Source organism: Agelaius tricolor, unplaced genomic scaffold (assembly GCF_023055355.1).
Source record: "Agelaius tricolor isolate 1412-34295 unplaced genomic scaffold, bAgeTri1.0.p SCAF_20, whole genome shotgun sequence".
NCBI lineage: Eukaryota > Metazoa > Chordata > Aves > Passeriformes > Icteridae > Agelaius > Agelaius tricolor.
Genome location: NW_027269280.1, coordinates 5641218 through 5667820, shown reverse-complemented (window position 1 = coordinate 5667820; position 26603 = coordinate 5641218). Strand labels below are relative to the sequence as shown.

At 47.6% G+C, this 26603-nt stretch overlaps 2 protein-coding genes across 7 annotated transcripts in view; both read right to left on the bottom strand.

The window, feature by feature from the left end:
* Nucleotides 1-156: 156 nt before the first annotated feature.
* PUS1 (pseudouridine synthase 1) lies at nt 157-7085 on the bottom strand. 4 transcript variants are annotated; one of them, XM_071445303.1, is made up of 6 exons: nt 7005-7085; nt 6351-6575; nt 5375-5512; nt 5017-5119; nt 4042-4739; nt 157-2004 (listed from the first exon to the last, which is right to left on the bottom strand). In XM_071445303.1, exons 2-6 carry the CDS (start codon nt 6564-6566, stop codon nt 1954-1956), a joined length of 1206 nt encoding a protein of 401 aa, XP_071301404.1. In that variant the 5' UTR covers nt 6567-6575; nt 7005-7085; the 3' UTR covers nt 157-1953. The 4 variants fall into 4 exon arrangements, with proteins under 4 accessions (XP_071301404.1, XP_071301402.1, XP_071301403.1 ...); XM_071445301.1 differs by lacking the exon at nt 7005-7085 and adding an exon at nt 6846-6998; XM_071445302.1 differs by lacking the exon at nt 7005-7085 and adding an exon at nt 6842-6984.
* Nucleotides 7086-11904: 4819 nt separating this feature from the next.
* The window catches only part of ULK1 (unc-51 like autophagy activating kinase 1), a 76032-nt gene continuing 61333 nt past the window's right edge, over nt 11905-26603 (bottom strand). For 2 of the 3 annotated variants that reach the window (XM_071445298.1, XM_071445299.1), the window contains exons 21-29: nt 26181-26365; nt 25280-25395; nt 24635-24778; nt 21947-22134; nt 19171-19349; nt 18924-19042; nt 17203-17360; nt 16859-16994; nt 11905-15041 (exon numbers count right to left, since the gene is read on the bottom strand). In XM_071445298.1, coding sequence (XP_071301399.1) covers nt 14986-15041; nt 16859-16994; nt 17203-17360; nt 18924-19042; nt 19171-19349; nt 21947-22134; nt 24635-24778; nt 25280-25395; nt 26181-26365 — 1281 coding nt within the window. In that variant the 3' untranslated portion in view covers nt 11905-14985. The remainder of the gene's footprint in view (nt 15042-16858; nt 16995-17202; nt 17361-18923; nt 19043-19170; nt 19350-21946; nt 22135-24634; nt 24779-25279; nt 25396-26180; nt 26366-26603) is intronic. The other variant, XM_071445300.1, reaches the window with a different exon arrangement.

Below are 26603 nucleotides of genomic sequence, written 5' to 3'. Positions count from 1 at the left end.
CGCACCCCCATGCCCGCCCCGGGCCCGCCGCGCTCTCCCGCAGCGCCCCCTCACGGCCGCCCCTCGCCCCGCCCCGCCCCGCCCCGCGCGGCGATACCATTCACCTCCCACCGCGGGGGGAGCCAGGCGTTCCCACCCGCACAGAGGGGGAGCCGCGAGCTTTAAGTATTTATTATTATTATTATTATTGTTATTCACGATTTTCTCTCTCTCTCCAAATAGATTTTCTCTTTGATTTCAACTGTGGTACATGTCACAGGTTTGGGGCTTTTATTTTAAGTAGATAAAGGTAATTTTTTTTTTTTTCAGATTGAAAGGTATGGAGAAACAGAGCTTTGGATGGAGGATAATGCACAGTAGGTCAATAGTATGGACCAGCAAGGGATGTAATGAAAATCCAGGCAGAAACCTTCTCCAGGGCACTTCTACACACTTGCTCTTATAAAATCAAGCAAGGTCTTAATGATAAAATAAAAAGCTCTAAAGAAAACCCAAATAAAATGAACATGGGAATCCTTTTTTAAAGGATAGCTGTGCCCCCAAAAAGTCCCCCAAAGTTCCTACCCACCCAAAAAAACCCTGCAAAACCAAAAGAATAATTCCAGAAGGAACCATAAAATTAAAGGCTTTGGGAAAACACCACTAAATGTGGGAACAAAGAGTTGACTCCTCATTTTCAGTAAGTCCCATATTACAAAGCAAATCTCCACAGAGACTCAGCAAGAGAAATGTATCAAGTACTTGTACCAATATCCAAATTCTTGGAGTCTTGTTCCAATCCTTCAATGGTGTTCTGCAGGGTGGTAAGGCAGGAGGGTGTCATTTCTTCTGCCACCTCCACAGAGTTGGAAACAAGAACCAGATGTTAAACCACTGATGGGAAAAAGGAGCACGAACTCCAGAGTAGGCAATTCCTGAAAACACAGAAAACTGAAATTGATTCCCAGAGGATGGCAGTGCTCAGACATGTGCCTCCCATATCACTGCAGACATTCCCTGTTCTGAGGAGCTTGATGGGATTGAAGAGTTCACAAACCCAGGCCTGATTAAAGCCCAGAGAATTCAGCACCATATTTCTTTCCCACATGCAAAGTCAATTCAACTCTGGATCCTGCACATGGTTCAAGAGGATTTTGGGGTTACACCTCAGCCAGCAAAGGCCCAACCACACCTGGGGCTGTGGATTTATATCCTTGAACCTGCCCAAGCAGAATCATTTCTTTTAGACCTACAAAGCTCTAGAAAACCCAGAAATTTGTTTCAAAACGAAAAGAGTTCATAGCAGTCAGCATGATGAGTTTCTAACCCATAGTTTCTAAATCACTGAGTTGGAAGGGACCCACAAGGATCACCAAGTCCAACTCTTAAGTGAATGGCCCATAAAGGGATTGAATCCACAACCCTGGCATTTTTAGGACCACATTGTAACTGAGTTAATCTCAGGGTCATGCATGTTATTCCATAGGAAAACCATGGATGACATGAAAAATAAAAGCTTAGAGATTCAGTTTAAGAAAAGGTAAATTATTTTAAAAAAAGCAAAAGCTCATGAAGTCGTAACTTCATAGTAAAAAAGAGTATATTAAAATGATTTGCCCCATCTTTACGTAGAGATTATACATATTTAAAATACTATTTTCCAGGTAAACATAATAAAAACATTATTGAAATAGCAATTAAGATATCCTGCATTTCAAGATTATTTTTAGAAAGTTGCTTTCCCAGTACACTGTTTTCAAGTATATCAGTCAGGTGAATCAGTCAGTGGTATAAAAAGCTTCTGGTTTTTCTGCTGCATTGTCTTCCCCAGCCAGTTTCTCCTGGGCATCCAGTTCTCATTCTGCAAGCACACCAACTCCTGTTTCACTGGATTCTTGGATTTGGAAAGGGCACTTTTCTGTAGACAAAGGGAACTGCAAGCAGCAAGGGCCCCAGGTGCAGCCAGCTGCTGGCTCAGTCAGAGTCATCACCACAACCATCGCTGCCCTCGGCATCGCTGCTCTTCTGCAAAGCAAAACACAAAATGCTTTGTCAGTGCTGCATTCTCACCCACACACTGACCTGAGTCACAGACACTGATTCAAACTTCTCCACAAGTGTAAGAAAATAGCCCTGGGTCTCAACTTGATACTGTAATAAACACCTCTGGTGGTAAAGATGCTTCTTGGAACAAAAAACATACTTGGGATTACAATTACCAGAGAGGAAATGTCTTCTTTTTACAACATTTACAACTCCTTTATTACAACCTGCAGTATGTGGGAAACTTAAAAGTGGGGTAGTAACATTAAATACTGATATTTAAAATAAATGCAGGTGAGACAAGTTAAGTGCTTTTTTATGCAAGTCCCTCAAAAGCTAAGCTTGTTACATTGTCTAAAGGCAGATTTGAGAATTTTGTCTGCTGCAGAGAATTTATGTCCAACCTGTATTGCAGACAAGCCAGGGCTCACTAATACTTGTTTAAAAGTGAAGTCTGTTACACAAAGCAGTACTAAGGAAAAGCTACAAATGTTAGAAACTTGCAAGGAGACTGAAGTCAGAGTTCTTCTCTGGGAGCCACTCCTTCAGGAGTAAGGCAATATGGTGAAGGACCCCCAGTTAATTTGGGGGGTTCATGTATTTTTCTGAAGCAAGTACTTTAGCTGATATGACTGATATCAAAGCATTTTTACAAAGAGAAGCTAGCATAGTATACATCTGTTCTATATATCTATAGCATATATCTGGCTGTAGTTATCATTTTCTCCCCCTCACCACCACTTGCTGAAAACAGCGAATCCCACAAATTTAACACTGGCCATTTAATATCCTACTACAAAACAAATTCCAAGTCACTCACACAGCAGCTGACTTCATACCAGCAAGCACAGCTCACTGAAGTGCAAACAGCCTGCAAAGTCTCAGCAGAGCCTGTCATATCATGCCTTATTTATCCTTCCCAGACAGCTTGTGCTAACTGTGATGCCAAACCCCAACTTGGTTGGGTCTATCAGCAGGGAGCAGAGCTTGCCTCCTTCCAGGAATATGGCAGGGACTGGGGACCTGGCAGCACCAGGTGTTGCCAACACCACCAGGTAAAGGACTCTGAGCCACATGGTCTCTTTGGGTCCCATTTAAACAAACCAAAGTGGCTTTTTCCATGCCCTTCTGTCACAAACAGCCCTCTCATGTATCCAGAATTCAGAAAAAAATTACCACAAGTACAAAAATAACCCTGAGAAACTTATGGTGTCTTGCCTGTGCTATTCAACAAGGCTTTAAGTTTTATATCATGCATAAAATGGCAGAGACATAATTTTTCTCCATGTCTCCATCTCCAACATTCTCCATTTGCTACAAAATAAAGGTAATTTTAAGCATTTTGTTAAATGAAAAAAGGCCGTTATTTTCTTCTGAGTTGCACAACACAGAAGTTTTAGCCCTGCCCATCATTCATCCTTCAAGGACTTGCCAGCCTTTAACAGAAATTTCCTATTTGGCAAAAATGTATTCTCACAGCTTACAGGAGTTCCTGTTGGCACAAATCCAATTCCACAATATCCCAGTTACTCAGAACTTGTTCTGACGGCCTATTTTGAGCTCATGGCAAATTAATTTAAAAGGGTTGGTCCTAAATTTCCCTGATCCCAAACCTTATCTGGTAACAAAATGAGAATTAGCCCAAAATCAGAGAATACAAAAAGCCAGCAGGTATTTAAAGCAGAATTGTCAACCTGAATCCTAGACTCCCAAACACTTTCACAACAGCAAAGGCTGGCAATGTGTCCATAATTTCTGTTGCCAGTTTATGATTATGCAAATTGCTTGTGCTTAAAGTTTTCCTTCCTCCCTCCTCCCTGTAAAGCCCTGCAAAAACAATGCTCTGTACAGTTCATTCCACTATCATCAAATGCACAAAGACAGAAAAGATTATACACATTTCATACTCCACATGACTGTCATTTCCACAGCATTTCATGGAAAACAAAAATGGTACAAAGGGAAAAGATGCTTCAACTTGACAGCTGCCATTTGTAAAATAATGGCTTCAATCATTACCTTTGGATTTTTGTTGTTAGTTTGCACCTCAACAGCAGAGGAGTTGAAGTCATGAATGGGGAGGGTTTTTAGCCAGCTTGCCATGGATTTCTCCTCCCTTTCAGTGTTGATAATGGTAGGATAGATGTACTGCTCCTTGAAAACAGCAATCTTCTCCTCCTCCTCTGTCCACTCCAGTGGCTCATGCAGCCCATCATTCCCAAAACGCCTGTTGTATTTTTCAAAGTGCACTTTCTCCAAAACCAGCCCAAGTCCTGGGGCTTTGGGGACATCAACCTTCTCCTCTCCCCAGCTGCGCTCCATGATGGACTCAGCAGCATAACCCTTCACAATTGCTATCACCAGCCCAATCATCTTCCTGATCTGGTGCATCATGAAACTCTGACCTTTCACTTGGATCACTGCAAATTCCATGTTTTCCCTGACAAAGGGCTCTCCACAGTACATCTCCATGATGTACCTCTTGGCACTGGGGTCCCTGGGGCCCTTCTGTGATGTGAAGTTGTGGAAGTTGTGTGTCCCTTTGTAGCAGGCCAGCAGCTGATTGACCCTTTCAAGGGTCTCTCTGTCCAGCCTATAAAGCTCCTCCTGCACTTCATGGTCCTTATGGGCAAAGGCAAACGTGGGCAGCATGTAAGAGTAGGTTCTGGCATCACATTTGTTCTTGGAGTTGAATCCCCCAGTGACTCTCTTCAGGCCTGCATTTAAAAGTGACATTAGGCTTTTGAATCAGGAGGTTACAGATTGATTGTGATCTCACTCCTACCAACAAGAATATTTTTTAAGCAAAATATAAACAAAAAGTAGATTTGTTCAAAAGAACCCAAATTTCAAGCGAATAGAAGCATGTTAAAACTAAAACCCTTATAAGTAAAATTATAGAGACCTTCTGCAGGAGAAAGCTTTTCTTGAAAACATTTTCTCTGCTCGAGCTTTCCTTGAAAACATTTTCTCTGCCCATTTCAGTGTTCTTACCCAGAATTCTGATGTGAGAAGGAAGATGATTATTGATCTTTTCTAAAATGTCATCTATTAGCCTGACCTTCAGTGACACAATCTGTCCAGCTGCAGACACACCCTGTAAAAACCAAAAAACACAAAACTCCACATAATTATGTACTTTGGAAGCTCTAACACTTGCAGAATTGAAATAACTGAATAACAAGTTCATTTGCTTGTACTTTAATTTAATAAAGGACAAAAGGAGAAGTTTCAAGGAACATTCACTTGCTGCTGGGTCTCCTGTGGACAATGCTTTAGCAGTCCATCCCAGCAGCAGAGATGCTCTGTGTAAACCCCAGAGCTCAGGAGAGCACAGCCCTGCCCAACCGACCTTATCTGTCCGAGCACAGCGCTGGAAAGACATCTTCTTCATGTCCTCCCCGTGGTTCTCTGGGATGCATCCTGACTGAACAAGGGCACAGACTAGGTCATCTTCTATGGTCTTGAACTGTGAAGATCCCACGTTTCTCTAAGAGGCCATATGTAGTAAAAATAAGAAATAGAACAATAACGGGATTAATGAAGATCGGGATTTCGTTAAACAAACATTGCTGTGGAATTTCTTTAAAAGTCTCCCCTTTGCAGCCTTAAGAGCCATTCTCTAATAAACCTAACGGTATTTTACCAGTGTTAATAAAACATCATTCTGATTTAGCTGTTACTGTTACAAATATGGGCTCATTTCTAATTTCACTGTGCAACACTCCTGGAGGTTCTTGGTGATTCCTTCAAATGGATGAAACAGCACCAATACTGCCCCAGTGCCTGCAAGTCAACAGCTGCTGCTCCAAACCCAGCCTCTGCAAATTTTTCTTCCAGAAATTAGATTGGGTTCTTTTGCTCAGTTCACCTGATGTGCCTGTAAGCATGATGTTTACTGCTGGTGAAAAAGCCTCCTTTGTTGTGTAAGCATGAAAGGCTCCCTTCCCTGTCTGTGTGCAAGATTGTCAATTATTCCCTGGAGCTTTTGAAGCATTCTTCAAGTGTATGGAGCTTGCAGTACGTGGAGAGGAGCAGCAGATGGAGCAGGATCACCCTCTCACTGCCAGCTCTGTGCCTCAGACCACCCTGCATAGGCACGTCTGATGCTATGACAAAGCACTGTCCTTACAATCATCAGAGATGCATCACTGACCTTTTAAAATTAAGTTATTACCAAGCCATTTGAAGCCATTCACACACTCTTCCTGCCCTGGTTTTTCACACTACAAATGCTCAACTGTTTCCCTACCCGGGCACTCTGACTAAACCTAACAGACTCCAAAACAAAAAATAAGCTGGAGATGCTGCTTTGCCAAACCACATACTTGCATGCCATGGTAGCCTTTCCCTGAATATGCCATCAACAGCACAATCTTCCTTTTGGGTAACTTCTTATTCTGATCCTCTGCATCTTCCTCATCCGCGTCACTCTTCAACTTTTTGTTCGGATGCCCGTTTTCTTCCAGCCTTTGAACCACCTCGCTGCTGCTGCTGAGTCTCTTTGTCTGGCTGGCAACCGCTGCTATCAAATCCTCAGCCATTGTAAGAACCTGCAGGGGAAACAACCGCAGATGGGACGAGCATGAACGGCACGAAACTCGGGGAGAAAGCGACAGCACACGAACAAGTCTGAGGCAGGAAGGGCGAGCACCCCTGTTCCCCCCTGGGCCGTGACACCATTCCCTGGAGGAGGCAGACAGGGCCTGCGCTGCCCGGACACCGGGCGGCCCGGCTGGGAAGGCCGGCAGGGCGAGCGGCGATGGCCCCGCCCGGCCTGACCCGGCCCCGGAGCGGGCAGGTCAGGGCCCGGCAGTACCCACGCTGCGCTGCCGCGGCCCGGCGCACGCCGCGCTCCCCGGGACGGAGAAGCCGCAGCTCACAACCCGGAGCCCCCACCGCAGCATGGCCCCCGGAGCCGCCGGGCGGGAGAGGCCGCGCCCGCCGCCCTCAGCCCCGCGCCCGCCGCCGCCGCCACTTACGCGGGCGCTGCGCAGCGACGGCGCCGCGCGGGGCGCGCACGTGCGCGGTACGGCGAGCGCGCGGGGACACGGCGGGGCGGGCTGAGGGCAGCGGGGCGGGCTGAGGGAGGCGCCGTGAGGGCAGCGGGGCGGGCTGAGGGAGGCGCCGGGAGGGCAGCGGGGCGGGCTGAGGGAAGCGGCGTCCGTACAGCAAACCGAGCCCTTCCCGGAGCTCCCTCTCAGTGGGAAAACGGATGGCGTGTAAAGCAAACTCTGCTCCAGGGTTCCCAGCCTGAGAGCCCGCCGTGCTCCAGTGCTGGCGGTAACCGGGGTCTGGGCATTGCCCTGCTCAGCCCCACCTCCTGCACACGGGTTCCAGCATACCCCAAAATTGTCATATTGTTAAATAAATAAAAAGCAGGGGGAAAGGCAAACTGACATTCCGGCGGTACCTGGTGGCTGTGTAAGCAAAGCAGCCCATTTTTCCTTTTCCATGGGAAACGGGCGCTGACAGCGCTGCAGTCCCGGCGAGGTGAGGACAAGGGGAGGGGAAGAGCTCACAAGGCACACAGGTCTGCGGTAACAGCTCGCGGTTCCCTTCCCAGAGCGATGTCACATTGGTGACATCCCCCTTTCCACACACCTTCTCTGTGTGTCGGTGTCAAGCATGGGCACTCTGGCTCCACTTCCCCTCAGGTTTTCCTCCAGGCAATCCTTGTGCTCATGTTTCGTGCAGCAAATTTTATCTGCAGTGATGCACTTCATGGGGGAGCTGAGCGCAACAGGAACCCTTACCAAGCCACAGCATGGCCCTCCCAAAAAGCCAATTGCACCTGAAAGAGTTTTTGTTCAAGTGCTCTGTAGCTTGGTGCTACCCATGGGTTCCCTGGCACACTGTAATGTTATTGTAGGAGAGCTCCACTTATCCGTTCAGATGGAACATGGAAAGGTTGACACTTCCAAGCGGGCCAGATTATCACAGGCCTGTTATTTCAGCTAATAAGGGGAAGAAATGCAGCACGTCCTTTTCCGAACTGACACTTCTGAGTTATTTCAGGAATGGGATGGAGCAAAGGGAAGATTTATCACAGGGTCCCAGCTGCACTTTGCTTAGAGAAGTGAGAAAAGATGGCCTGTCACAGTGCAGTGCTGCTGCCAAGGGAAACAGGAATACTAATTTCTCTATCACTTCAATCAGGGCGTCTGAATCTCTTTTTGCCTCATTTCCTTAGGAAGTGGATCTTATGCAATTGTCTGTCCACCACATCCCTTCCTCCTCCTTCCCTACCCTGATTTCCGAGTTTGGCTCATTTCAGTAAATGTTAGAGAGGGAAGAAGGAGCCAGTCAATATGGAAAACAGTGATGGGATAGGAGAAAGACTTGCATGGATATCCCATGAAGGAAAAAGCTTTCTTATCCCAGCTCCTTACCCTTCTAAGACCAGTGAAGAAGCTTCAAAACAGGCAGCACAAGCTGTGCCCTTGACCTCTCACAGCACGCACTACATCTTCCTTTTTTTAACTTATCTATTTTATCTTGAAACACCCATGTATAATTTATTTTATCTTGCTAAAGGCAAGGGGAAATCGACTTGCCAGAGTTGGGAGAGTCAGAGCCTCAGGAGGTCCCGAGTTCGCTCGGCACTGAAATCAGCATCGTCAGAGCTCTCCAGGTGCCAACCGCTTGGGGCCTCACAGACACCTGACCTCTGTCGAGCGGGCAGCAGAATGGCAGCAGAATGGCTGCAGAACGGGGTTTTAGCCTGCTTTTTGAGGCACTTCATTCCATTCTCCCAACCTCGCCAGCGCTGCTCCTCGCCCCACATTGCACAGGGAGCCGCCTGCAGATGGGGCTCTGGCAACGCGCGCCGCCACCTCCCCGTGTCCCGTGTCCTGGGGACAGCCACAGCCCTGGCCACACAGGGTCCCCTGCCAGGCAGCCACCGCTGGCACTGCTCCCACTCCTCCCAGCCCGGGGACACTGCGGGCTGTCCCCTCCGGCTGGCAGAGCAGAGCCCATGGCCCCACTGCAGCTGGCTGTCCCCTCCCTGAGCAGCCTGTTCTCCGCTCTGGCAATGGCACCCAGCAACTTTCTCATCTTCCCCCCTAATACCTGCTTTGAAAAAGGAGTATTTATTTCAAGAGGATTTGATTTCAATTCACAGAGAAATAAATTTTCTTTTAAATCAATTAAAAAGGCTCCAAGGAAACCTTGTGTTATGGAAGATGCTTCCTTCCAATTGTTTTCTCTTAAAGGGAAGGAAAAAGCTGCTAAACTGATGTCATTTAAGGGCTTTGCTACACAGCACTAGAAGTTCAGGAGATACCAAATGTTGTAGTTAAAAGCCATTTACATCCATGTTGGGAACTGGTGACATGCTGAACTCAAAGAGCACCTTATTCTGCTCCTCCCCAGCAGTTTTATATTGGGCATTAGCTGGAAACATGAAGAAAAATTATGCACATTTGGGAATTCGGTTACTCTCTGATCATGGTAAGAGGAAACCTGTGTTTGACATATGCTTCAGCCCCTTCTTAGAAATACACTATTTAACATGTTTTGTAAAAGCATTCAAATCCCTTGCCAGGTTTCATCTCCCAGGAGAGGGGGTGGTTCTGACTCTATTGTCCCTAAAAAGGCTGTTTTTAGAAAGAAATGTCCCAGGGAAGTTTACATCTCTGCACTACGTGCCATTCCTCACCCAGGGAATGGCACCCATGCTTAGTGCTACATTTATGGAAATAAATCTAAATAAATCCAACTGCTAGCATTTCTCTGGAGAGCATGAGGTCCTGCCCTGCAGAGCTATGCCAGGGTATTGTCTCCCTGCACAGAACCCTTCCCCTCCTGGAGTGTAAGGTGACCAGGCACAGGGGGCCCCTGCAGAGAAGCCAACATCAAGTTAAACACCAGAGAGCTCGAACATGCTGTGAAGGAGTTAACTCCTGGTGAAATAAAGCTTTAAAAAAGCTGGAAGCAGAATAATTGATCTTTGTATGGCCTAGGTTCAACACCCACCCACCCGTTTCTGCTTCCTTGATGTCACTGTCACCTCTGATCTTTCAGAGTTGAATGAGTGTGTTTTTGCTGACGTACTTACCAACAACTAAATATAAAATACAGGAACAAAGCCAAATGTGCCCTGGAAGAATTGCTCGGGTTTGTTTTCTCCTAGAATCAACAGCAGCATGACGTCACAATCAACATCCAGAAAGTTGTGCAATTTCCACTGGTGCTTTTGAACTGTCCAGGTCGCATGGTTCAGTGCTTTTAGAAGAGAGTGTGTATTTCTGTTGTTGAAGTTTTCCCAGCTAGCACTTTCCCCCTCTGCTCTGCTGCCTGTGAAAGAGTCCAATGGACTCAGCAGAGAGTTCTCTACACAGCCATGTGACACACAGTGGTCCATCTTTCATTTGGCTACAGTGTTTTCACCTTTGAAATTCTTAATGGGCAGCTTCAAAAGAAACCCCCCTCCCTTACCCTCAGCATCAGAAACTTTTTCATGTATGTATTATGTACTACTATCCCATGCTGCAGGGAACAAACATACACAAGGAATTTTCTACAAAAGGGAAAAAATGTTAAAAAAAAACCAAAAAACCCAGCACAAATCCTCAAAACACAAAGACCCAAGTGTGCTGAGCAGAAAAAAAGAAACAGCAGCATTTGTGATTACTCAGCTCTGAGCAGCTTTCCCAGGGCTGCCGTGGGGTCTTGCCCAGGTTGTGCCAGTATTTTTCAGCACACAGAAGTGCAGTTTCTCAGAGTTGTCCCCAGCACTGATGGTGCTGCAGCTCTGCAGGGAGAAAGGATCGGCTGTCCCTGCATGTGAGCCAGCATCAACAAGAGCCCAGCGTTTCTAGGCAGGGCCGTTCTCACAGAGCAATTCCCTGGGGTGGGAAAGGCAGGGGCCAGAAACAGAGGTTATAAACAGGACAGAGCAAGAAAAAAAACAATTCCAGCTCATGGTAAATGATGATTTTGAAATAGGATTTTTTCTTACAAAACCACGACACTGTGGGCTGATGCTGCATCACACAGGCCTGCTGGACAGGACTTTCCCCAGTGATGCTCATGAACAACAAAAACACATGGAGTTCAGCAAGTGGAGTTTTGGGAAATGTTTGGTGGAATGATGGCATTTGGCCTCTGAAAGTTTACAGCTGTGTGGCTGAAATTTCTGTGGCAAGAATGGAAGGACTGGACTAATTAACTCAGCACCTCTCCCACATCCCAGATACAGGGCTTAGCTTTTCCTCCTAGAGTATTCCAATCCAGACAGAATGGGCACCTGTCCTGCACTGAAGCCAGGACCAACACTCAGCATCTCACTGTCCCTTTTGCCATGTTCAGAGACCTTTGGCAAAGCTATGTGGGCAAGAGAATTCTAAGCCATGTGCCTGCTCTGTTCAAAAACCAAATTGCAATGCATACAAACACAGCAGGAAAATATTTAATGTGAATTAAAATACCCAAATGTTATCATGATATCACACTTCAAGTCTTTTTTTTTTGTTCAGCAACAAGCTTACTGATTCTGACAGTATAATCCTACAAATACTGAAATATGGATGGAATTTAAGCATCCAATTGGCTGGGAAGGGTTGGGGCTCTGCTATCAACTTGTGACAGTTCCTAACCACTGCAGGAGGAGAGGAGAGGTAATATGGACAGAAAACCATAAAAACCAGGAACTGCAGCTCCCACCCAGCAACTGGCTTCAGCTTGCCCAAATTCACAGGCTTCATGTGAATTCAAGGAAAGGTGGCTTTACTGCCCCAAGCTTCACCTGCTGTGGTAAGGGGGCAGAAAACAGCCTTTTTTTACCCAAAAGTTGAGGCAGGTAGAACCACACACATTATAAAGGCCTTGCTCAGATGCCACATGAACTGGGATCATAAAGGACTGAAAACAGGCCACTAACAATTTCAAATCAATTTTATTGTCTTAAATTGGTGTTGTACAATTTAAAGCAAAAAAAAAAAAGTCACACAAAACACAAATAAAAAATGTTGACAAAGTATCAAGCATTACCTTATAAAGAACATCATCATACGCTCTCACAAACCTGAAGGTACGTGTAATCAGACTGAGGTTTCCTGAAATCTATTAAAGACGCCTGACACAAACGCTGCAACAGCAACAAAGCCATGACAATAGCAGGTGGACTACACTAGCAACTTCAGCAATGGTTGGGGGTTGGTTTTTGGGGTGCTTTCTTTCTTTTTTTTTTTCTTCTTTTTTTGCATACCTTATTGTCTACAAAGCAATAAATATTTTTCACCAAAAAAGTTGGTTTCACGCTACATGCAGTTAGATAAAAAAGAAAGTCACCAAAGTGATGGCAAAATAAATCACTTTTCTTTTTTTTTTTTTTTCCTCCCCTGCTTTTGGGGTTATTTTGTGTGGATTTTTGTTGGTTTTTTGTTGTTTTTTTTTCTTTTTTTTTTTTAATTCAAGCACAGTGGCTAAGTTTCAAGTATTGAGAGAAAAAAACATATATATACACGTTTGTGTTTGTGTGTGTATCTCTACCCATGCACACACATACACACACACACACACAGCCTTGCATGTATATACACAAACACATACATATATATCAGTTGTAGGTCTGTAAACCACAATTTTTAATTTTTTTTTGGAGCAATATATACTTGTATACATTGAATGTGGACGATTTTGATACATTCAAGTAATGAAGTACAGCTGGAAGGTTAGTGCTGAGCTTGCCACACACACGGCTCACTGGGGCAGCAGATGTGGGGCTGGGCTGGGCCTCTCTGGGGGCTGTGCCCGAGGTCTGGGGTGCAGGGCTTGGTCTTGCAGAGTCAGTCCTGGCTTGGTGCTTCCGTGCTGCAGCGTAGCCCTTTGCACAGCTGGCCAAAGCCTTTCTGCAGCAGTCTGGGTCTCCTCGGCATTGCTGTCCACAACAGGCTGGGGGGGTTGGTTGGTTTTGTCTTCTTTTTTTTGTTTTCTCCTTTTTTTCCCAGGCACAAGCACAAATGGCCACAGAAGCAGCAAACTGTGAGCCAAATAGTGAAGCATTTGTGAAAGCTACACTTAAAGCTTCCCTGGTTGGGGCAATTGGAAATATTTTTAAATTTCTTTATTGGCACTTCTGCTCTGTGAACAGAAACACCCATGTTGCCAAATGCAGTGCCAGCTCCAAAGCCCATGAAGTTGCTCCTGAAACTCTTGCAAAGTATCACACTGAACGTGCCAATCTTGAGAGGAAAAAAAAGCAATGAGGACTTAACCACCATGTGCAAAATATTTTTAGATCCCCAAAAACTAAGCCTGAGGTTTCGAGTTGCTTTCAAAGATGCTTTTCTGCCCAGCTCTACCACAACACTGCCACGACTCTGAACTCACACTCATCTCTCACAGACAGATGGAAGGCAGCAGCTCCCCTCTCACACACATGCTCACAGCACCCCAAGCCTCACCCAGAGCTCCAGCCACTCGCACCCGCAGTCGCATTTGGCTACAGAGTCTCCTTGAAAGAAATGCTGAACGTAAAACTGAACGGGATTTCTTTATAAAAAAAAAAAAAAACAAACCAAAAACCCAACAAACAAAAACAAAGCAGCAAGTAACACTTCTTTAAAAATGCGTTTCCAAGTGTGTGGGATCCTAACGCCTGTTCTTCAGCTCTTAAAAAGCATGGAGCTTTGTAATGACTGTCCTTAAAAGAACATTTAAATAAAAAACAAATCTTGGTACTGCCAGACTGCAAGTCAGCTTTTCCTGGTGTGGAGGAGGAACAGCACAGACTCTGCAGTGCTCTTTGCCTCACACTCACGAGATACAGTACAGTTAAATACGTACAGTTACACACAAACCATATCAATATCAATATATATTCACTCTTAGGAATACATATTAATATACGCACACACGTAGTGCAATAAAACAACCAGGAAGCAAGGAAAGGAATAAAAAGAACAGCATTCCTAACAGTCGTGATGTTCCTGGGTTGTTGTGTGATGCAAAGTCAACTTCTCAAAGTTCCCATAGTGTGTAAAGTGCTCCTTTGATTCACAAAGCTAGTGTTTTCAGTTTGGGGGGCTCCAGGGAAGGGGTTATTGAGCCAACAGCTGAAAGCAGGACAGTGCTAGTGCTTCCTCAGGTAGGAACGTGCTGACAGGAGAGCTCAACAGCCACAAGTCTTTCACATGGATCCCTCTGAGCCGGGGGACCAAGGGAGGAACAGATTCATTTTGGCTTCTTACAAACACAGGAGCGTGACCCTTTCTGTTGCCCTCCTGTTTCCTGCACAGCCCCTTTCCCTGTGTTCTTTGCCCATCCAGGCAGGCAGACAGGGAGCCCACACAGCAGCCATGAGATTTCCAAGCTTCCCAGCAGCCACACGTCCTCTGCCTCACTCAGCGAGTCTGTTGAGGTGGGAGCTACTTCACAACGCCAACTCCCTCCTCTCCAAGCACTCCAAGGCATAAACACAAGGACAAAGGACAAAGGAGAGAGTGGAGGGGAGCCTCCAGTAGCCAGGGAGCTTGAAGATGCCTGGCTCTCAGCTGGGAAGGGGAAAGTACACAGACTGGCCTTTATGTCTGAATGACACACTCGGACATCAACTGAAGCCAGCAGTTTCAGCACATCCATTGCCTGCAATGGACACAGCACTGGAATACCCTGTTCTTAAGCAAGAGGGATAGGCAGCAGTCTTATCCTTCAAAGTGCTGGGAAGAAACAGACTTCTGTCCTTCACTCCCTCTGACAACGAGGGAGACCTTTCCACATCAGCTATGTCTTCACCCAGGCCTTTGGGCAGGGAAATATTTGTGCTTGCTGCAGTCACACGTCCCCACAAAGGAATCTGAGTCTGTGGAACAACTTCCCAAAACGTCCAAAACCAGAACAGTGAGCAGTCCATCCTCCAGGTGTCCTACTGCCAGAGTGGTTTCCCACCACAGCACAGGCTGTAGGGGACAAAGCAATCAGCTGGGGTGAGTTGTGTGAAGGACAACACCACTGGAGTCAGGCACAGAACCCCGAGAGCAGAGCTGACAGCCTGCGCTCGATGCACAGCTTACCTGGGGAAAGAAACAGCACAAGCAATCAGCTCATTCTCCTGCCAATGTAAAGACCACCGCTGGAGACTGAACAAAAAAAGGGAAAACAGATAGCAGAATTTCAACAGATTTAAGCAGAACTTTGAGAATCATCAGCAGGTACTGATGAGGCCAGTGAAGACCTGACCAGAAACACCCTGCTGGGAAGGGACAGGTCAGAGGGTTCAACAGTCACAGACCTGACAGTGAAACCTGGCAGGCAGCAGTGCTGACAGATATCAAGATTTTACAAAGGATGACCATTCTCTAGGAAGAATTTATTCACTCCCAGTAATTGGAGCAGCTTTTTCCAGCAGGCAGAATGGCTCAAGGGTCTCCAGTGCCATTTGCCATGGCTTACACTAGGAGAGCCCATCCAACATCCAGCTCTCATCACCCGAGCCCAAGAATCTTTCAGAAGCTCAATGTTTGGTGGAATTCATGCCTCTCACAGGAATACTTGCTGTATTTCTAGGTTCATCATTTTACTTTTCAGAAATATGTAATCATAGACCTGAGATCTAACATGAAACACACACCCACTTCTGCCTATCAGAGAACAGCTCAATTGGGAAGCTGGAGCTTGCAGTACCAGGATAACAGCTGGGAAAAGAATCTATTACATTCATTAACTGTGTCTCTGGATCAAAAGATGGGATCTAGGTTTGGTACGAAACAGTACAACAGAAACTACTTAGTATTCCCTATTCACCTAGCCCTCCAGTACAACACACCACCTGCCCATTTCCCTTTGTTCTCCTCCAGTGAGCCTCCTGTCAGCTGTGAAAGTTGGTGATAATTAACTGACTGATTGCCTGGGAGCCAGAGATCTCTCATTGCCTCTCCAAGGGCTCTGCCTCCATGGACAACCAGAGCTGTCCAGTGCTCTGGATGCTGGCCTGAGGCAGGCAGTGGGTGACCAGCAGAGGGGACAGGCACATGGTCTGCCAGCTGTGGCCACAGGAACACTGCTGGGACTGCTGCAGGTGGGCTGGGATGGCTGTGGTGGAGCAGAGCCCAGGCCAAGCAAGGCTCCTACAGATGATGGTTATTCCCCATCCCCTCTTTCCACCACCCACAGCAAGAGGTGATTAAACCCCAGCCTTAAGGGCAGGGAAAGTGTGCTCAGAGCAGTGAGTCAGTCCTTTCCCCTCCAGATGGAGCAACTGCCCTCAGGGGACAGGGAGAGCACTGGAGAGGGGACAGCTCAGAGCAGCAGACTGCCTGGGAGAGGAGGGCCAAGGACAGCACAAAGGTCAGAGCTCAGCTTTCACTGCCACAGCAAGCACCTGCTGATGAGAAGAGTTTGTGTCTCAGGGCTGGGGAACCAGGCAGGTGAGCAGTCCTGGTTCAGACACGTGCTGGAAGGAGCCCCTGCCATGCTGAGCAGCCATCTCTGCCCTGCAGCCACTGCAGGTTCACGCTCCCAAGTGCTCTGTGCAGAGGGATGGTTCTGGCTGGAAACCAACCCCAGGCCCCTGCTGCTGCCAAACCACTTCATTCAGCGAGTTCTTTCACACATCCAAAGTTCCAACAAAGTGCTGGCTACTGCTCTGCATGGGAAGCTCTCAAAATGTGGCTCAGAATAAGGACCTGCATTTCTAACAGTTTTTCTGTTGGAAAAGCAGGAGGCCAGGCTGTGAGGAGCTGTAACAAGCCAAGAGATCACTGCTATGTCCACCAAGATGTAGCCAAAGGAAAAAAAAATGGTGCTGGGAGCTGAAATTTCTGATCCACGCACCTAAAAAGCCCACATGCTCCAGAGTTGGGGAAATAACAAAAAGTCACCTAATACTCACATTTACTGATGTTTTCTATGTCTCCCTGTTCAGTGATGATGTTCAGGAGCCCCTCCATTAGCAGCAGAGCCTTGTGGTACCTCTGTGCACAGTCCTCTCTGTGGTGGAACATCTCATCCAGGGCTGCAGACTGCACCTGAGGGCAACAACCCAGTGCCAAGAGCTTACTCCCAGAGCAGACTCAGCTTTCCCAGCTCAGTCCCTCAGCTGCATGGACACCCCCCCTGCCCAGCCTCCAGATGGAGCATCATGAGGGGAACCAGCTGCTAAGGGCACCAGCAGGAACCACAAATGCCCAACACTGCCCTGTGCTAACCCCAGTCCCAGGCACTGTGGGTTTTTACCATTTGCACAGCATAACTGAAGATGAGCTTCTCTGCAGTGATGCTGTTGATCCGATCCATGAGCTTCTGCTTGTCCAAGAAGAACCTCTGCAGTCTCATGTTGAGGCAGTGGCAGGAGGATACACTGGATTTGTAAAGCTCATTCAGCTTCTTCACAACTACAGTAAAAGAAAGAAATACTTTAGAAAAAAAATGGTTTTTACTCACAATTCTCCCCGTGTCTCCTAATTTCCATGTGCAGGACCCCAAAGGATTAACCTGCAGACAAGAGGGTTCTGTTAAAGCCAAGAGACCTGGCAGGAAAGCCCTGCACCAAAAAGGTCTTTTCCCTTTCCTCTGTCACCTTCACCAGTTATAAGCAACTCCTACACAAGTGGCAACTCCTACACAAGTGTGGTTCACCTGAGGCTGGGTGTATTTTTGTTTCCCCCAGCAGTCACAAGGCAGGAGCAGTTTGCTCTGCACAGGATGTGTCACACACCAGCAGCAGAGTCAGAGCTTCTGCTGCTCCATGGGTGCTGTGCAGGGCTGCATGGCTCACACGTGGGAGCTCCTGGAGTGTGGATCAGCAGCACTGACTAAGCAAGGGAATCTCTCCTGTCCCACTAAGGAAGGACACAGGTGGCTGTGAAAGGCCACCTCCTCTCCTGAAGCACAGGTTACAGAACAGGGAATCAGGAATCAGATATGACTCTGAGGGATTAAATAACAATCCACAACTGCAAGGGTTGCCACAGGCTGAGTCTCCCTAGCTACATGGCATGATCTACACAGAGTACTGAACACAAACTCCCACCAACATCTGATGAGTACTAACTCCTACACACACATTTGAAAATCCCCATGCTGCAGGAAACAAAGACAAGCCAGCCTTGCCCAATTCCCACACACTGAAGGAGAAACAACACTACAAATCTAGAAGCTGCAATCTGTTCTGAAAAGAAGTGATTTATTTGGGTTATGACAACTTTCCTGTTAGCCTGAACTTGTGGAAGATGTGTAGCTAAATCTGGTGTATTTTGCTCCACACTGCCTGCTACAACAGATGTGTGCAGTTCATATTTAACTTCCATTTTTTTACACCCCATCCCAAGGCAGCACTTTGCAAAGACAAAGCTCTTGGGGTAGGTGGCTGGTGGGTCAAGTATTTCAAGTACTTCCAAAAGCTCCCTCAGTAATATTACAATGAGAGTTCAAAAATTATTTTTTTCTAATCATTGACTCACAGCCAGCTCTCACCACAGCCAGTCAGATGCAAATGTAAAGCTGTAACACCAGCAAAAACCACTGGCATTACCAGTACTTCACTTCCTGTGTTTTTGTTTCACTTGAAAAATCATCACTGCCAGGACAAGTCTGTATTTGCTGAGTAAGCACTTCCTAGGACATGTACTGTGTAATTAAGCTGGGCTTACATCAAGTACACATTAGCACCTAAGACAGAGATATACAAAGAATCAGATAAGATCCATCCCCCCTTACAATTAGTGCTGAAGAGTCTCACAGGAGCATGACAATAGCTCTGAGCCATAAGGTCAGTGTGAAAAGAGGAATGTACTCATGTGAATAAAGATCCAGCTGCACAAGAGGACGATCACAAATGAGCTCCCACCACCCTGGTGGGGTTCACACTCACTCCACCCCCTCCATACCCTTTGTGACACTTTTAATAGCTCTATTCCAGATGAGCCCTTTGCCCCATGAGTGCAGCAGCCCCTTACCTTGCTTGACAGTGGAGGAGAGGCACAGCTTGCCAGCTTTGATCTGCTCTATGGCCATCTGCAGCCCCGAAGACAGAAGTTCTGCCACTTTCAGGTACAGTACGAGCTGCTCTGCATAGCTGCAAAGCAAGCAGACAGAGCAGTGTGACAGCAGCTCCGTGTCCCCAAGGACTGTGGGTACAGGAGGATGTGTGGGGTGGGAGGCAGTGACAAGCCCTGGGAGAGGAGCAGCTCTGCCAGTCCTTACCTCCACTCCCGGCTCAGGAGGCTGATCTGGTCGGCCACCACGCTCTCCTGGAGCTGGTACTCAGATGTCACCGAGCTGCCCATGTCACTGGAGCTGCCCTTGAGAGCAGCGATCTCCATCACGTAGTGCACGAAGGCCAGCGTGAAGCGCAGGCTGCGCAGGATGTCCGTGTGCTCCTGCTGTTGGAGGGATGCCAGGGGGGTTACAGGCAAAGCTGCTCCCCTGAGCTGTGCCAGCCACCCACCCCAGCTACAGGAACAACAGCTCACCCCCAGACCCCCTTGCACCTCTGCTTTGGGCCACGCTCAGCCTGGAGCCTGCACCGGTTCCTCTTGCACAGTAACAGCAGCAAACAACAGTCCCAGGCTAGAAACTTCTACACAGCTCCCTGGAGAAGCTGGTGAGGCTTACTCTAAAATTACAAGCTCCCTTCCCAAGGAGTATCCCAGCTCTGTGGGATTCTTTCAGAAGTCAGCCAGGAAGGGGGAGAGACCATCTGCACCAAAAGCCCAGCTCCTGTTCCCACTACAGCAATGCCAATGTGGATTTCATGAGAGTGAAAACCTCCTACACCACAAAAAACTGCCAGTGAAGTGTCTCCCACCCTACATCCCAGCCTTCATCCCCTCGCAGCCCAGTGCAGTGAGCCTTGGGTGAGGTTCTTTGAGGAGACAGCAAGGACAACCTTCTATCTGCAACTCCTGCCCAGCTGGTGAGGGAAGTGCTCACACCAAGTGCTGTGGTCATTTCAGAGCAGTTTTTCCTCTGCTATTACAGATCAAAGGGGATTATCCCATTTCTGGGAAGCTGCATTGCTTAAGTCACTGCAACCAGTTCTGGGAAGTTAGTATTTGTGGAAAAACTGAATGCCTGTGGGTCTGCAAAGTGAATTGCTGCCTGGGTCAGATGCCAACTTCATTGTTTACTCTCTGTTGAGAAGTGGGTAACCTGGTCTTCAAAGAGTCACTGGCTCAGTTCTCTCAAAGGGGGTAAGGATGTTTCCTACATGAATTTACCAGGAAACCCCCATGCTCAAGATCTGAGAGCTGCTTTCTTTCCTTCACTGGCTCAGGCACTGGGCTGCTCAGGCAGCTTTGACTATGTGGAACATGAATCTCTCCCTCCCACCACCTTGCTACCTGGACAGTCCAGTATGGTGAGGAAGTGTTATCTCCATCTTCCTCAATTTTCTTTAAAAGCAGAGGAGGAACTTGGAGATTAAGTAATTACCAAGTCATACAAGAAGTTTGTGGCAGAGCAGGAAACTGCTGAGATCTTGCAGGTCTCAGACTCTTATCTCTAAACCACAGGCAGTCCTTCCTCTGCCTACACTCAGCTTCTGTTAACTGTGATGGCATTTATGGCCTCATTTGCAATCACAAGTTTTCTTTAGCCATCTCTGTATTGTGTTTTCAGAGCACTGTAGAAGAAACTAAACCCCAGCCTCCAGTATGCCTTGTCTACACCTAAAGAAACTTTCACACAAGACAGAAGAACCACCCATCCAAATGCAACAGTGCTGCTCAAGATAAACAAGGGCACCTAAACAGTGAGACTTCAGTGCCCTGAAAGATGAGCAGAAAGCAGAAAACCTGCCAGGTTTGCATTCTGGCCAACTCCACAGAGCACAAAAGGGTCTTGAAATCTGCTGTAAAGGTTTTGTGACATGCAAACAGATTACTGTGCTCAGCAGAAACAACAACTGAAGCCAAATGAGTCATTACAGCCAGAGAAGCTGAGTGCTATTCCAAGATCAACTGATTCTTCCTTAGGACACTTCTCTTCAGACCAGCATCTGAAGTGGTGGCAGCTGGCAAGGACCCAAAGTTCTGTCACCTCAGCCAGGTAGGATGCTCAGTTAAACTGACTGCTATTGTGATCACATCATTGCTGGAAGCCTTTGCCCTGTGGCTTCACAGGTAATGAAGCCAACAAATGCAATCCAATGCAGAACTGACAGAAAAAATGAGCTCAACAAAATCTCAAGTAGAAGAGCAAACCCACATCCTTAAAACAATGTGTGCATATCTGTCTTGGTATCTTGGGGTTTTCAGCAACACCAGCAAGTGTCAGACACAAAGAGCCTTCTCCAGTCCCAGACAGCCCAAGGAGGTATCACAAGCAGAGCCAAAAGCGTGACTGAATCTGCCTCCCACCTCCACTGCAAATGGGCAGCCTGACCTACATTTCAAATATATCTCAGCTATAACAGCATTTGCTCTGCCTCAGCCTGCAGGGAAGGGGAGCCTGGCAGCCTTTCAGCTCCACAATCTGGTTCAGCTCTTCTGGTGCAGAACACAGCGTCCCCCCCGCCCTCCCTGCAGGAACAGAAGTGTCAGGTTTACTTTGTTTGCAGATCCTTTCAGCAGAGACCATATCACTGCTGACTCCCCAGGTGCACCAGGCAGGCACCTGACACACTGAGCTACTCATGTTCTCAGTCAGCCAGTACTAATGCTGAGCCTTTGAAAAAAGGAGAGCCCCAGAGCAGGCAGGTTGGCTTCAGAGGCCCTTAATACAGAATGCATTGGATAACTGATCTTCCAAGCTGCAATTTCAGCTTTGGGGATGGGGAATTTTAACCCCAGTCATGGGCTGTTACATGGAATAAAGGGCTTGGTGCTAAATATACCCTGGGCTTTCTGAACACTTCACTGGCCTTGCTCTCTTGGAACTTGCTGTATTGTTTGCTCCACCTTTGGAAGCAAAGCATGGATTTAATAAAAGCTTTACTTTTATTCCCCTGTCCTTTTCCCCCAGGATATACCATACCCACCTCCATGAGGGTCTCTTCAGGCAGCTCTGGTGCCTCAAATGTAACAGCACCTTCCAGGTTGGCAGTGATGGGATCAGCAAAAGTGTACCGGAGACTCGAGGGGCCCTCCAGGGCCTCCCCAGCAGCTCCCACTGCCAAGTGCCTCCCACTGAAGGAGCCTCCAGAACTGAGAGAGCTGGAAGACCCCACTGTGAAGAAAAACAGACAAAGGAATTAACTGGAGGTATTAAGAGCAGGTCAGGTAGACATTCCTCATGCAGAAGAGAGAATTCTGTAGGATTCAGGATCCTGGATCTGACAGGAGCCAGCAAGAGGTACTTGAGAGGAAGATGCAAGGACTCTGGATGCAGAACAACCACTCCCCAGCATAAGCTCCTCAGTGACTCAGACCAGCTGACAAGCTCAGGCAGATTTAAGAATGATGATCATGTACAGAGAAAATTTAGAAGAAATTCTTTACCCTTTTTTTGGCTAAACCCTTTTTGAATCCTACCACAATATCTTGGGCTGATCTTTATCATACACTGTCATAGCCAACTTCCCCACCATGGAGCAGCACAGTTGGAACCCTGGCTCCCTGCCTTTTTGCTGTTACTGTCACTGAATGAGCACTCTGATAAGTGATGGCTCTAGAACATCCTGTATGCAAGCCAGGAGAGTTTTCCATTAAATGCCCTGCACTTTTGCTTTCCCTTCTTTATAAATAAGAGGCTGGGCAGAGAATGAGTGACCAGCTGAGTCAAGACCCTAACCCCATGGTTCTGGAGACCCTGTAGGTATGGTGTCCATCAGACAATTCCCTCAGCATCAGCTTTTCCCCTTCTGGACCACTGAATCCACCCTAGGAGCACAAAGGAGATTTTGTCTCACAATACATTCACCACTTCCAGAGGCTTTCCCACCCCTGGCACACTGCCACAGAGGGAAACATTCTGTCTGATGGGGAATGCCAATACCAGCTCCAACATCCTGCTAACTCTACCCAGGTGGTATTCTCCATTCTCACTGGTCCTTTGGAGGAAGATGTTTCTCTTCTAACCACAGGTTTAATTTACTGCCCTACCCTGCCTTCTAAGGGTTCAGCAATATAATAATGCACAACTGATCTGCAGACAGGCACAGCCTCTTTTCCTCCCAAAAGCTCTTTCCATGTTTGCAGCAATGCTTCAAAGCCAAGAGGATCATCAAAGACAGGCAGAGTATTTCCAGTTCTCTCAGAGACAGGAGAGGAGAGGACCTACAACATCCCATTCTGGGTGCCCTGTAATTCCAAGAGGCTGTTTGCAGAAATTGTTGGGATGATTCACAGAAAGGCTCTGCTTTAGTACTGTCCTTACTCATGGCTTGTGCAAGCACTTGGGGTGAAAAGTTTCAGCTTTCAAGTCTCCCCTTTCCACCATTAACTTTGTGCATTAACTATAACATGAGGAGTTCCTGCACAGGCCTAATAAACAAAGCTTGTCCTGCAGCATTGCTTTGGTCACCCTGACCTAACACTGTGTGTGTGCTGCAGGTTCACTTTCAACAGCCTCCTATTCCAGGCCTCTCATGTGACATCCTGACTGTTGGGCAGACCCTTGAGCACCTGAGGATCAACCTGTTAAAATCTGGTGCTTGGATCTGCTTCCAGATTGCTATTATCCCTGAAAAGCAACACAGGAGGTCTGAATCCTCTATCCAACACATTGCAATAGAAGCTGGAGGCTGTAGCCAGGACAGTAACCCCACTGTGCTACAGGCCCCTCACACAGTTTTTAAGAGTCTTAAAGCTCACTCTCCAAATAAATGAGACAAAGAAAGAATTGTGGTTCCGATCTGCCAGGCAATCAAAGGCAAGAGTGGTTTTAGTTAGGATGGAAATGCAAGCTAAGGAACCAAGCCCACATGTACCCCATCCCAGTCAAGCAGTCTATTCATGGTCACATCCAAACCTTCCCTGCAGTAATTGAGGACAACAGAGTCAAGTACATTCAGATGAGGAACAGCCAAGACAAAAAACCAAACAAGCCAAATATGCAAATCAAAATGTATCCAAACATTTTCTTAAACTGAACAGAGACTCCAGCTCCCAGACACTCTATCCCAAAAGGGCCAATCCCCACAGCCTCAGCTGCTGGCTGATGAGGCCAGAGCACTGGTGCCTTCCAAGGAGTATCTGCCAAGCAGGAGAGCATCTCCCCATCTCCTACATAAGCAGCTCAGAGCAAAAGTAACACCTCAAATAGATTTGCACAGAGAGCCCTCCTGGCCCCTTCCCAACAGTCCTTGTGCACTGAAATTGTTGGGCACAGGTAGTCACACTCATCTTTTACAGCTCATCCAAAACCCACAGGGAGAACAATCAGAACACAATACAATCTTTACATTTGTTGACCTCTCAGCAACAGTGGTTCTGTGAACAGCTGCAGCACTATTCCTGAAGCAGAGAGCAATAAAGTAAAAGTCTGCCTGTCTCTTACAGTACTGGAAAACCACTCTCTGGCACTAATGCCAGTGCAAACAGCAGCAACAACTGGGGTTGGCAGGAGCCAGCACTAGAACCTCAAAGGTGCTGGGACCAGCTGAGCTCTTACACATGGCTCTGAGCAGCCTTCTGCCATCACCAGTGCCCTGCAGCAGGGAGCACAGCACATCTCTCTGCCCCCGGGCATTCCCACTGGAACAGGCAGGTAGGTATCGGCCCTTTACCTGAAAACATCCTGGTCCTCGTGGTCTGTGGGGGGGTTGTTCCACTGGGAGGGGATCCGACAGTAAAAATCACTGGGGATGGGCTGGCAGAGCCCCCAGCCCGGGCACCAGAGTGCAGGGTCCCTCCGTAAGCACCTGAGGGAGCTGGGGAGACAGTTGAAAGGTGCAGACCGGCATTACAGGAAGGTCACTCAGAGCACGGTGCCCCGCCCAGCGGGTGTGTTCCTGCAGACTCTCCTGGCACACAGCGGTACCAGCACGGGCCCCAGGACAGAGCCTGGGCAGTGCCAGCCACTGCTGCAGCTGCTCTCCCTCCTCGCTGCCTGCCTGCACGCCCAGAACGCCCACCCCTGCAGAGCCATTCACACCCGAGCCGCCGGGCACCAAGCCACCACTGCCACAGGTTATCACACTCACGAGGGGCCAGAAGAGGAAGCCCTGCCTACAAAAATCACACCAGTACCCAGCAGTTACACGGCACACACAGCCCACAGAGCAGGGCAAAGCAAACACCACTGCACCCCTCGCACACGGCGCTTCCTGAGCCAAGAGCCACCGGCAGAGCAAGCCTCCCAAAGCAGGAGGGGTGCAGGCAAACCCCAGCCCCAGGACATCCTGCCAGGTCTGCCTGGCCTCCCCACCTACCTGCAATTTCCATTGGCTTCTCATTGTTCAGGCTGTCGCTGCTGCCAGCTTCTGAGATCTGTGCCCCAAAGGCTGCCTTGAGGAGCAGGTCAGTGAGCCTGCCCGTGCTCAGAGATCTAAAAAGAGTACATACAACGTGATGCTGGAAGTCAACAGGTGCAAGGTGTCAGCTAACTTCACTTCTTTGTGCTATTCCTGCTCCACAGCCACTTACCAGTACACAGTAAACAGTCTGGAGCTGAAAAAAGCACTCTTTCAACAGAGCCTCTGAAGCACCTCTTGCTACTTGTAGAAAGCACAAAACTATCATGACTAAGCGGAGTAATGCAAGTCCTTACTATGTTAATACAACACAATTTGTTTTTGTTGAAAAGAATGAAAATTACTATCAGAGGACTCTTCCAGAACACTGGGGAAAGCTGCAGTGTGCAGAGAGGGATGTAAGAAAAACTTCACAGCAGCACCTGAGTGACCTTCTATCCTGCAGTGCTCATGACAGCCAGCACAGGGCTTTCCAACAGATCTGAAGATCTGTGCCACTGTTTGATGGAGGAGGAACACCCAGAACAGCTGCTCCTCCATGACAGGCCCCACAGAGAGCAATTGCTTGCGTGGTAACAAAGTCCTGCATCCTCACTTGATGAAACTCTGCACACTAAACATGGTGTGAAGCTGCAGACAATCTTTAATTTAAAAAAAAAAACAGGCCATGGCCTGTCCCTTTAGAGGAAGACTTAAAATCTGCACCATAGCTGTTTGCAGTCCAAAGGGGCTAGCAGGTAACTACACAATATTTACAGATGCCTCACTACAACTGCAGCATCAGCTGGGGTTTGAAATTTTCCCCATTGTCGTGTACTGAGGAGTGAAGCACCACTGTATGAAGCAGACTGCAGCTCACCTGCCCTTGATCTCCTCCACAGGCCTCAATCCCAGCCCAGTTTGCTGGCAGTGGAAATGACCCATCTCCTTCAGATCTGGCAAGGTCTTGTTCCGTGTCGGAGTCATCATGACCCCCTGATGGGCCAACAGGGTGAGGAGATTCTGGGAACTTGGGGTTTTGGGAAACTCAAATGGGGACACAGCCTAAGAAGAATAAAAAGAACAGAGATTTGTATGTAAAATGAAGGAGGAAGGTTCCTCTTGGTACCCATTTGTTTATCAAAATTAAACTTTAACAACCTGCCTGAAATAAGGATAGATATCCCACCCTGAACAATTACTTGTCTCTAATCCCAGAAAGGCTAAAACGAAAGGACAACAAACTGCTGAGAATTCTGCAAGCAGAGGAAATGCTGTCACAGTGCCTGCTCCCCAGGGGGAC

Coding starts and splice junctions, on each gene's coding strand:
- PUS1 (XM_071445301.1), bottom strand. CDS start 6,929: ATGCTGCGGTGGGGGCTCCGGGTTGTGAGCTGCGGCTTCTCCGTCCCG. Junction 4,740..5,016: donor TTCTCACATCAGAATTCTGG/GTAAGAACACTG, acceptor TTTTAAATGCAG/GCCTGAAGAGAGTCACTGGG. Junction 2,005..4,041: donor CTAACAACAAAAATCCAAAG/GTAATGATTGAA, acceptor TTTGCTTTGCAG/AAGAGCAGCGATGCCGAGGG.